This window comes from Cotesia typhae, unplaced genomic scaffold (genome assembly GCF_013202065.1).
Source record: "Cotesia typhae breed Kobodo isofemale line unplaced genomic scaffold, CoteBio_Ctyphae contig_5, whole genome shotgun sequence".
NCBI classification, from domain to species: Eukaryota; Metazoa; Arthropoda; class Insecta; order Hymenoptera; family Braconidae; genus Cotesia; species Cotesia typhae.
In genome coordinates, this window is record NW_027423757.1 from 11,679,613 (window position 1) to 11,692,246 (window position 12,634).

The 12,634-nt window shown below is 27.2% G+C and overlaps 1 protein-coding gene across 1 annotated transcript; it reads left to right on the forward strand.

Moving 5' to 3' along the window:
* The first annotated feature begins 6,146 nt into the window (after positions 1-6,146).
* Positions 6,147-11,857, forward strand: LOC141530425 (dynein regulatory complex protein 9). The gene is made up of 7 exons (XM_074247507.1): positions 6,147-6,301; positions 7,092-7,139; positions 7,271-7,511; positions 8,060-8,266; positions 8,590-8,721; positions 11,010-11,224; positions 11,450-11,857. The coding sequence occupies exons 1-6, from the start codon at positions 6,147-6,149 to the stop codon at positions 11,208-11,210; spliced, it is 984 nt and encodes a 327-aa protein (XP_074103608.1). The 3' UTR covers positions 11,211-11,224; positions 11,450-11,857.
* Positions 11,858-12,634: the final 777 nt, after the last annotated feature.

A 12,634-nucleotide genomic window follows, 5' to 3' on the forward strand; every position in this document is an offset into this window, starting at 1 on the left:
AACTGTCCACGGAACAGAACGCGAGCGGATGCTCTTCTCGGCGGAACTCGACTAACTCAACTGGCAGACTCCGCTAATAACAGGAGGGTAGGCAGCTTTTGCGCCACCGCCGACGCCCTCGCGCTACACTCCTATAAAAGGGTGGGCGCGCAACAACGCGCCGCCGCTGGAGTCACGTGTCGTGCATAAGCTACGCAAACTCTGTATGCACTTGTCTATTACTATCACAAACAGAATACTCATACAGATAATGATACAGATACCAAAGCGGTTGTTGTTATTCGAGCTCTGTGTGAGGAAACTTTATGTACGCGGTTCCTTTTTAATGTTACACCACTGCAATGAGTTTACGTGTCTTTACATCAAGTTCCCAGCTACTCACTAGTAAACAACTCGCTTTTTTTACTCAAAAGATTTTTTTATTTTGTTTGTTGACTTTTTTATGATTATGTTAATTATTTCATTACGGCTTCAAAAGATTTTTTTCATTTATTATTGATATGGTGCTCATGCTTTTTGATAATTTTTAATTTACATATTGAGCTGTTTTTTTTATGCTTTTCTTCCTTGAGCTTTTAAATTATCTTCCATCTTCTGAAAATAAATCATTGATTTTTTAATAATAGTTTCGGTTTAGCAAATAGTTATATTTTAAATAAAATTGATCCTTTTTATTTTTTTACTCTATTATTTAAAATTTTAGTTAAAAATTTTTTAATTAATTATTTTCAATAAACTTCCGAACTTTAATTTATTTTCATTAAAAAAATAAATTTATTGATTGTTTAATTATAATTTTATTTTATAAAAAAATTAAAACTCATTAAAAATAATTAAATATAAATTTATAATTTTTTATTAGCAATCCAATAAATTTTTCTAAATAAAATAATATTACGGTCATTTGACGTCAAAATTATCTTAAAAAAAAAAAAAATAAAAATCACCCGACATATAATCAGGAAGTCCGGGTTCGATTCCCGGCTTGATTTCGATCCCCATATTTTTTTCTCATATTCCATAAAATAATTTATAAGCGTGTATTCATAAAAAATAGACCAAATTTCCAATTAAAAAAAAAAAATACAAATTTTTAGCCCGTCGAAAATTATCAATCACAAAATTTAAAAATAAATTACTTAAGTATCAGAATTTACGCTCGAATAAATATTTTTTATATTTATCGAAATATAAAAAAATTAATTTTAGAAATTCTATTTTATCCAAGTCCTCCACACTTGAAAAAATACGTTCTATTATTTGTCCCAATAAAACCGGGTGATTATCTGAACTAAAAACAAAAATACCCGAGGTTTGTCTCAATATTTTTCGAAGCGTAAACTAAACAGGGTAAAACTAGCGCAATAGAGTGTAAAACTTAATAATAATACATGACTCTAAATTTAAAGTCACAATTTAATTTAAATAAAAATAATAATAAAGACAAAACCCGAAAGATTGTATATCAATTTCAAAGATTCCTCGTTACGAAACATTGAGCACGTTGAATAGAATTTATCATGAATATTATAATATATTGTATGGGTTATGATACGAGAAAATGTACTGTATAATGCAGAGACAGTATGTAATACATAATCTGTATGTATATACATTTATAGTGGTGAGAATTCCATTACCACAAGAAAGCGATCGTACATTAAACATCAATGCAATTTGATCGTTTGTTCTGCTCTCAGTGCCGTTCCCGCGAAAGTCTTAGAGCTTGCCGTCAATATAAGCTCTTCAGGATGTTTTATTTTCTGTTCTGAACAAGACAACTGCTGGCTTGTGAGCAGACCGGATCCTTCAGCAAGAGATCCGCGGAAATTGCAAATCACAGCCCCCCAGAGAAGAAAACAAAATTCTGCTGCAGCCAACATCCAATGAATATTTTAAAGATGTCTTTGCTTGTAAATAAAGATGAGGACATCCCCAATAAAGGTCCTCGTAACCGACCGCTTAGATCATGCCCGCAACACATAGATCAATAATTAACGATACTCGGTTTAGTTCCAAGATTTATGTCTTTAGTATATACTCCATACCTGCGCAAACTTTTTTTTAGTTGATTTCGAAAAATCTAACTATTGTATTGACGTAACTTTTCAAATTATGATTTTCTGAATTTTTCTTTTTTAAATTTATTCTATTTTTATCGCTCTTAATATTTGGAGTTACATCATACTTATTTTATAGACGATTAAAAAGGTCGAGTTCGAAAATGAGCGCAATCGGTTTATTAGTTTAGAAATTACAGTATTTTTTTAATTAATTTTAAAAATTTCATACTCTCAATGATGTCTCTCCTTCAAATAACTTTTGAACGCGTCGAGATATTCAATTTTTGTAAAATTTATCTAAAAGCTGAGAAAATAAGCTTAAATTTACACACAAACAAATTTCTCTAAATCAAAAAATACCCACCTCAGGATCATTAGCAATTACAACATTTTTAAAATTAATTTTGAAAATTTCATACTCTCAATGATGTCTCTCCTTCAAATAACTTTTGAACGCGTCGAGATATTAAATTTCTGTAAAATGCATCTAAAAACTGAGAAAGTAAGCTTAAATTTTCACACCAAAAAGTTTCTCTAAATCAAAAAATACCTACCTCAGGATCATTTTTAAGAAATTTTACTCTCGCAGTCGTTGTGTCCATATAAATGAAATAAAATAAAATCTACTTCCATTTCGGATGCCGAATGGTCTTATTTTATTGGTAACCAGAGAAACGTTGCTGGCTTCATTCAGCTGCTGTTAAATTTCTCTCCTCGGCTAGGCAGCTCTTGTCAAAGAATCAGCCTCGTAATTTATCCTAGAGCCCGGAGACGTGAGCGATAAAGTATCGTCCGCACATGACTGAAATTCATGTGTGCTGCCTAGAAAAAATAATAATAATAAAATTACACACCTGCAACATTATTATGTACAGTTAGTCTTTTATTTCACACGAATCGAGTTTGAGTTTATTATCAACTATCAAGTTACCAACTCTTATTAGCCACTAAAAATAAATACCCTTCAAAGTTAGGTTGAGTTTTTTCCTCGGAGGATTATGCCCGCCAAATTACTACATACTCCATGCTTCGGTTAGTATAAGTCACATTCTCACGTATCTTCTTCAACTATCCCATAGTCTTCGCTCCGGCGAACCTATAAAAGAAAAAGTATCTTTATAGAACCTAAAGTCATACTGCTTTTTCAAAGTTTTAAACAACTTACGTTAAGAAAAAATTTCTGCTCTTAGACTTAAGTGTGTTTTAGGATATGACACTAAAATTACCGGACATTGCTTCATATTTGGATTTTATTTAACAACTTCTTTTTTTTTTTTTTTAATTTTATTTGTTGGAATTTTTTTAGCGCTAAAATTAAATTAGCTAAAAAAATTAATAATTTTAATTTTTTAAACTTCAAAAGTGACTGCAAGGTTGCTAGTAATAATTATTTAACAAAAAATTTTTTATTAAATGTTGAATTAAAATTTTTTCCCGAAAATTTAAAGAAGACAACTTGCACAATATATTCTTCTTTTTAAATAAAAATCATGCACATGAGTTTGCGCATCGAGTTTACGGACCGGTGTCAAACAACCTTTTAGCACGAAAATGATGAAAAAAGGCCTAAAATTGAAACCCTAGTACGTCGTAAAGATACCTCAAGATGTGATACTAAAGCACGTAAAAGTTAAATGCTAATAAAAGGTTAGTAGATTAATTTTTTTTAAATGTTTACCACAAAATTGAATGATAGGGGAGAGCGAAAGAAGATACAATAATAATAAAATGATCCTGAGAGGCTGTACGACAAATTACGAGATATTGGAAAAAAAAATAGTTGGTTAAGTATCTGTTCCTAAAAAAACAAGGTCTTAAAATACCGTTCTAAGCCATTTTTACAAAGCTCACTTATAAATTCCAGGAAACTTTATTCGTTAGATACGTCAGAGTGATTGTGTAAAAATAAATGGTGAATTGACCTCGATTAGTTATTAAATTTCAATAAGCCGAGCTTATTATTGAACTGCCGAACCTCGGAGATGGAGATTGCGATGGAAAATATAACATAACGCTAGAAAATTATTATTGTAGCATTTTGTGGGTATGTATATGTATGAAGTAGAGTCGAATGTTAAGATAAAGAGGTTAACATTTAATGTATGACCGTGTGGTTACCTGAATTGCTGATATATGTCAAAGGTGATATAAATTCGACTTGTCCCGGCTACCGACAATCTCAATTTTTAGTTTTTTTATTCCTTAATCCACAATTCCACTAAATGCTCAGCTCAACTTTACTCTCTCAGCAAAACTTTTTCAATTACACCTGCTGAAATTTACTTTTACTTTTTTTTTTTATTTTATTAAATTCTTTTTATTTTTTTATGTTCCAGAGAATCTAATGGAATAACTTTCCCGATGAATGACCGTCTTGCCATCGATACCAGATACCGTTTAATTATCATCAAGTTGCTATTTTCAATTCAGCATACAGCAGCCTCCCTTCAATTCTATATTTTATTCTGGCAAAATTCCTAGCCGAAATTTAACTTTTATACTAACTGGAGAAAACTTTTAGGAATTACATTTCGGTAAACTTACAAGTACGCCTATACTAACTAAGCCTTTTTATTTTATTCTATTTTAAGTTTATTTTTAAACCCAACCAGCCCTTTTAAGAGTTGCGGCCACTTAGTTCCTGGTTCGAGTTAAGGAACTACATACTACATACTACGCACACTATAACTTAACTTTCCGTAACTCAATAACCAAGATAAGACTTGGAACCATTCTGTCAAATAACTTCAGATAAAGCTTACAAACTTTAAGACACAGATTAAATTTTTATTATTATTATATTTTTAGAAATCCAATCTGATTTATATTAATTAATTATTTAGGTATGTTTTTTATTTTTAATTTAAATATTTAAGTTATAAAAAAATTAAGAGTACTTTTTTTTAGAAAAAATATTAATACAATATTAATTTTTAATTATAATTTATTTAGAAAATTATGTCTTAATTTAATACCTTGCAGTTACTTTGCGAACTAAAAAAAATTAAATTTTTGCTTTATTAAGTAATGACTTTTGCTAAATTGCACTGTACTTACTTAAACATTGACGTTTTTGAAAATATAAGCTCATCTCGTTGTTATACTCATGAAGAGCTTTCATTTGAGTACCCACATGCATTTTTAATATATTTTTCATATATATATATATATATATATATATAATATATATAAATATATAAAATATATGAAAAATTGATGTGGGTACTCAAATGAAAGCTCTCGATGAGTGTAATGTCGGGGTGAGCTTATATCTTAAAAAATGTCAATATTTTACTAAAAAAAAACCGATTTTATCTTATTACTATCCTGAAAACAAAATTTTTTTATTATCTCAATTATTTGAGTTTTTTTTATTAAAAATTTAAATTACGGGTTAAATATTGAAGATATGAAAAAAGAATCTTTTTATAGAAAATTAAATTTTCTACAAAAAAAATCATCAATTTTAATGCATCTTGCGTTTTTAAGACACAATATTAATTTTTTGTCATTAATATCTATACTGCGAATTATTACTATTATTATTTAGAATTGATAAATAGAATTTGAAGATGAAGTTTGTTGAAGAAATGATAGGAAAATATTTAGACACTAGTCAGCTGATGAAAGATCCACTTTATTGATCACCAGAATTTAAAAGTATTCAGCTGTTCTCCAGTAATGAAGTTGTAAATCGAAGGACGGTTGATAAGAAAACTCGACGAGGTGAATAACAACAAGTTGAAAGATGGTACCTCATCTAAAAATATAATTGTGTATTTTAACTTGCTGTTGAAGACTCTAAAAGAAGTAAACACTAAAGATGAAAATTAAAATTACGAGAAGTTGTTATTTTAAATTTATTATAATTTATAATTTATTATTTCGTTATACTTTATCAGGACGTACGATGAAAATAATTCGGAGGTTGCCAAGGCTACGGCACCAACGATCAAACAAAATTATACTTTATACTCGCTCACCATCATCATCCACAGTCTACAGAGCAGCTAAACTTCTTGTAGTAATATAAAACTTTTTTTTCGGGTAAAAAAAAAAAAAAAAGATTAAAAGAGTTTTTAAATGGAGCCGGGTAACTACTGCCAATTATATTCTGCAGAAAAAATACCAGTTTTAAAGGCACTTGCGTCTTGCATCGATGCACTGGCTATTTATCAGAACACTCTGGTTAATTTTAATTGTCATGTTGTTAAAAATAATTACGATAATAATAGCAGGTAGATAAAAATAAAAAATATAATTTATAAAAACTAGCAACCTTGCAGTCACTATCTGACTGCACTGACTTGTGGAATATAAACTATTTAAATTTTATTTTACTAAGTAATGAATTCTATTAAATTGCACTGTAATTTCTTAAATATTGACGTTTTTGAAGATATAAGCTCATCTCAATGTTACACTCATCAAGAGCTTTCATTTGAGTACCCACATAAATTTTTCATATATTTTTCATATATACATATATATAATATATATAAATATATTATATATATGAAAAATTGATGTGGGTACTTAAATGAAAGGTCTCGATGAGTGTAATGTCAGGATGAGCTTATATTTTAAAAAATATAATTTATTGACAAGATAGTAAAGTCAGTTCTAATTGCAATTTTTCAAGATATAAGCTCATTACGTTGTTACACTCATCAAGAGCTTTTATTTGAGTACCCACATGAATTTTGATATATTTTTCATATATACACATATATATATATATATATATATATATATATATATATATATATATATATATATATATATATATATATATATATATATAATATATATAAATATATGAAAAATTGATGTGGGTACTTAAATGAAAGGTCTCGATGAGTGTAATGTCGGGATGAGCTTAGATCTTAAAAAATGTCAATATTTCACAAGATACAAATTCATATTTTAATTATGTATCTAGAGACAGTGCATTTTCTGTGCATATCCTGGAAACAAAAATTTTTTATTATCTTAATACTATAGATAATAAGTTCTTTTTATTTACAGAAAACAATTGGATCAATTGGAAATTTTGGATAAGCTAAAGGAAGACAGGCAAGTAAAAACAAGATATTATTAAAAAAGTAAACAGAGTAAAAGTAAACTTTGTTTATTTTTTAAAAAAAGTGTATCTTCTATTAGTTTTTTATTTATCTATCTATCTATTTATTTTTTGTTTCTTCCAGTTTGTACGTGAGAGAATTGCTGGAGGAACTACATGAAGAAGTAGAAGAGTCGGGGTCTTTTAGTACTCTGATTAAACTGATCGAAAATAATACCTCGAGGGAAAATAATGAAAGGGATATTCTCGTTGATTACGAGAAGGTGCAAGAGGCTGTCAAGAGCTTCCGAAAAACTCTTAGAGAGTTTACGATCGCGCGGAACCGTGAAATGGAAGCCTTGAAAGCCGAACTTATTACTTTGAGGGTATCCACATTTATATAACGTCGTGAATAAAATACTAAATAAAATACAGATATAAATATACAAATATTTATATTCGCTGTAATAAAATACTCAAATTTACAGTAAACTTTTAGTGTTTTACAGAAAAAAAAATTAACGAATCAAGAGATGAATTTTTGAACCAAAAAAATAATTTTAAAAGTTTCATAGTTTTAAAACAAGACAAAAAATTCGATAATTATTTACAAGTAGGGTCAATCCTATTTTTGGCCATATTTTGGAGAAAAATTAACATTTTTTAATTCTGCTTATTTTTAAAAATTATTTAAGATTGTTTGTAAAAAAAAAAATTTTTTTTGAACTTTCAAAGTTGATTTTAAATTAAAAAAATTAATTTTTTGATATTTTTGCTATCATCATAAATCTGACGTAAAAACTAAAAATAAAAACAAAAAATATGAAGATTCTTCAAAATTATTTATTAATTTTTTTTCTGTAAAGTTTTATGAATAATTTAAATTATTTATATTTTTTTAAATATTTTTTTATTTCTGTATTATATGACGCAGATGGAAAAGGAGAAACTTGAGTTTAAAAATGAATTGGAGACACAGTACGCGAGTGGCTGGGAAAAAGCGCAGGGTGAGCAAAGCTCTCTGCGATGTAGTATCATTCTCAAGGGTCTTAACACTTCTCTACAGGATTGGTTAATCCGGGGAAAAAACGAGCGTCGAGTTGCGAGGGAGATCGAGGCTTTTCTCAAACAAAACATTCTTGTAAGCTTTTACAACACTTATTAACACAAAACCCGACTAGTGTATTGTGTAGAATATATACTCTCACTTTATTATTATTACGCTTTTTAAATTCTCCCGTTTAAATATAAATTGCCCTTAATACACTTTATCGCGGAGTAATTAAATAATTTAATGAACAAAAATCAAGTTATTATTATATACATTATTATTATTATTATTATTATTATTATTATTATTATTATTATTATTATTATTATTATTATTATTATTATTATTATTATTATTATTATTATTATTATTATTATTATTATTATTGTCATTAGTTTAATTTTATTGTCCAGGCTAATGAAAATGCAGCGGAGCGCTGGCGTAATAGATACAATGAAGAGATAAAAGCGTACGAAAGTAAAAATAACAAACTGAGAAGCGACATAAAAATGAAACAAAATAAATTGGAGATGCTGGAAGATAAGGTATGCATGTTTTTGACGTACAACTACTTCCTGATAGAGATTACTGGTGTAATACCAGAGCGTTGGTTACTGCAAGGAAGGAAAGGATATGACCCGGCATCCCGCAGCTTGGTGATACCTTCCATTCGTTGTTCGTTGGCTGGTTCCTACAGCTTTGGATTTGGATTCCTCTTGACGGTGCTGGTTGGATGGTTCCCTGGCTTTCGAGCAGCTACTGCTACTTCTGGCTGTTCTACACGTCCGGAAATCACACGTAGAAATCGATTAAATGCCCACTTCGGGGGATAAACCAGAGCTTCGGTATTCTAATCGCTATCTGGCTCATGCAAAATTCATGAAATCAAAATAATAATCAAAAAGGAAGAAAATTTTACTCCTGGAATATTGCATGTCATTAATTCCTTTCACTCATCTACTGCAATTTTTTTTTTTTTTCAACAAGATTGTTTTTAAATTACGCCTTTAGAAAATTATTTAGTTTTTATTATGATAATTTAATATAGAAATTATCTTATTTATTTCTTTGGAAAATACCAAACAACCAAAAATCAATAACACATAACTTTACATTTAATTTTTTACATTTTTATAAATACTTGTTTAGTTACAAAATAAATTGTGCTCTTTTTAGGTACAATAGCTTTTAATTAGAGTAAAATATATTTTGTGAGTAACATTTCTGAGAAGACGGCGGCCAAAAGCCATTTATAAATAACTAGCTGACCCGGTGAACTTCGTATCACCTACAAAAATTTTTTTTTTTACAAATTTTGATTTGTGATTTTTAACCTGTAAACTCTAATTTATTTTTGTCAACAATTAACACTGGTCGTATTGTAGACGGTTAAGTTGGTATTAAGTTATTAAATGAAACTTGTTGGTCATTTTAATATGTTTTATGTGTTTTATTTATATAATAAATGTATAACAAATTATAGAGCCTTTGGCGCGTAACCAAACGATCCGGGTTCGATTCCCGGTCTGGGCTGTCCGAATTACTTTTTCAGTTACCGAAAATTCCTACTGAGTAAAGGTCCTCCCCTTCCCCCTTTATTTTCCCCAGTTCCCAAAAATTTGTCTTTAATGACAAATTTAGCTATTATATATGGCTTTTTATATATATATATATATATATATATATATATATATATATATATATATATATATATATATATATATAAAGATACCCAAAGTATACTTGTACGTATCTTCCTGCATATTGGACAATTTTGTATACTCTTGCAACCTTGAGGCTCAAGCGTAACAATAGCGATTTCGATACAAAATTAACAATTTTTTATTTTTTAAGCTGAAATTTTTTTCAATTCCAAAATTCCAAAATTTTTTTTTTCTAAACCATCCCTGAACTATAACGAACAAAACAAAAAAAAAATTTTGAAAATCGGTCCAGCCGTTTTTGAGTTTTAGCGAGACTAACGCACAGCAATTGATTTTTATATATATATATATAGATTAATTAATAATAAATTGTTTAACAATCAGTAAATTAAATTAAATAATTAGGATAATAATTAAAAAAAAAAAAAAAGTCATCTTAGCTGACATTTAAAAATTTTTATAAATTTTTTATTTGTAATTTAATTAATGAAAAAAATAATAAATTGTTGAACGTCGGCTAATTTTAGTGTTAATAAAATTAGACAATTTTTTATTTTTTTTAATCAATAAAAATTATAGTAATTATTTACAAGTAGAATCAACTCCATTTTGGGCTATAACTAAGTGAAAAATAAACATTTTCAAATTTTATTTTTGATTCTGCTTGTTTTTACGGCGCATTGATGATTAAAAATGTCGTGAAAGGAAAAAATAAAGATTTCGATAACTTTTTCGCTTTTTTAAAAATTAGAAAAAATTTTGGCTCTCATGTTTTTGAATAAAATTTCTATTTTTTCTTTTTTTTTTTTTTTTTTAAGTAAAGTTAAATACCCTACTTGTAAATAATTACCAAAAAATTTCCAATGTCGCCTAATTTAATTTTAATTTTTTTTATTTTGTAATTTTATTATTATTTTAGATAAATTTTTTATTAATTAAATATATTAAAATTAGCAAACATCCAAAAATTCTTGAAATTTTTATAAAAAATTTAATAATTGTAAAAAAAAATTTTTTTCTTATAATTTAATTGTTATAAAATTTTTTAAAAATTGTAAGATGTCTATTAAATTAAGAATCGTAATTTATTTAAGTAACTATTAAGGTTTTTTTTTTTAGTTTAAACTTAAGAGACTAATTTATTTAATAATGTTTTTGTCTGGTTTCAGTTTAAAAGTAGACAAGAGTTTATCGATGCATATCTTACTGAAAAAGAAGCTAAGAGAGTGCAAAAAGAAACGGAAGATTACAGAAGAAATTGTTCGATTAAGATCCAATCCTGGTGGCGCGGAGTTATGGTACGACGAAAGTTGGGGCCGTATCGGTTGGATGAAAAGAAGAAAAAACGAGCTAGTAAAAATAAAAAATAAACACTGAAAGCGTTGTAAGTTTTTGAGAAAGTAATGACATAACTGCAAAATAACTTTTAAATATTTAGCAAGATATTTAGATGCGAGCTCGTAAAAAGTTAGCGAATGCGAAATGCAGGCGAGGGCTAATTGTTTACGAGAGGATGTTTGAGTTATTAGAAATAGTTGATAGCTGTAAAAATATTCGATTAACGTTTGTTTGAGTTAAATGGTTTTTTATTTGAGTTTTTTATCGATAGTTGAGTAACGGAGAGCCGAGCCCTTCAGCCAGCTCGAGTCTGGCCGACGATTCTGGGTCAAATGAAGAGGGAAAAACACACACGCCGGTATTATGTAGTACACCAGTGGGTGTAAATCACCACAAGGGTGATTCTGCTTTGAACAAGAGTAGTAGAAATACTAACACCGGGATATAAGGGAGAGGCATTGCAATTTCCTGTATGCAACAAACTACTGCAGACTGAATCGAACTATCTCGATTTATATATCGATATAGATAGATACTTTTATCTATATATTCTAAATATACTCAACAGATTAAACGGCTTACAATACCTATAAATGAAAATATTTTTTTTATTGTATTCAATTTAAAATCTTTTTTTATATGTACTTTCATTCAGACTCTTCTTTTTCTTTTCTCTTTGAGTTTTAAATAATAATCGACTTTTTTAATCACTTATTTTTGTCATTTTATACGGTAGTATTCGGATTTTTTTTATCAAAATTCAATGATTTAATTTTTACTTAAAAAAAAAAAAAAATAAAAAAAAAACAATTCAATATTTTAAAGCAGAATTATTAAAAAATACTATTTTAAGAATTAAGCAAAATTTTGTGGCCAGTGTATTATAAATTCGCAATTCTTTTTTATTTATCTGCTTAAAAAAGTCAGATAATTTTTTTCTGACTTGAAAAATCAATTTTTTTTTTATTTTTACTTTTAAATCAATTATAAAGTTTACTTAAAAAATTTTTTTTAATTAATATTTAGTTTTTAATAGAAAATTCAATGATTTAATTTTATTTTAAAAGAAAAAAAACTTGTCTGACGAAATTAATCAATTTTCTGAAGATAAATTATTAAAAAATCCTATTTAAAGAAATAAAATAATTTCTTTTTATCAAAAATCAATTTTATTTTATAATTTTTACTTTTAAATTAATTATAAAGTTTACTTAAGTAATTTTTTAAATTAGTATTCAGTTTGTAATAAAATTTAATGATTTAATTTTATTTTAAGAGAAGAAAAAAAATTATTTGAAGAAATTAGTCAATTTTCTGAAGATAAATGATTAAAAAATTCTAGTTAAAGAACTAAAATAATTTTTATTTATTAAAAATCAATTTTTTGTAATTTCTTACTTTAGAAATAATTATAAAAATTTTTTTTAATAAATAATTAATAAAAAAAAAAAATAAA

Excerpts from the sequence above, each read along its gene's own strand:
- LOC141530425 (XM_074247507.1), top strand. The coding sequence starts at position 6,147 with ATGGAGCCGGGTAACTACTGCCAATTATATTCTGCAGAAAAAATACCA. Across the intron at positions 7,512-8,059 it reads CCGAACTTATTACTTTGAGG|ATGGAAAAGGAGAAACTTGA; the intron begins GTATCCACATTT and ends TATATGACGCAG. Across the intron at positions 8,722-11,009 it reads TGGAGATGCTGGAAGATAAG|TTTAAAAGTAGACAAGAGTT; the intron begins GTATGCATGTTT and ends GTCTGGTTTCAG.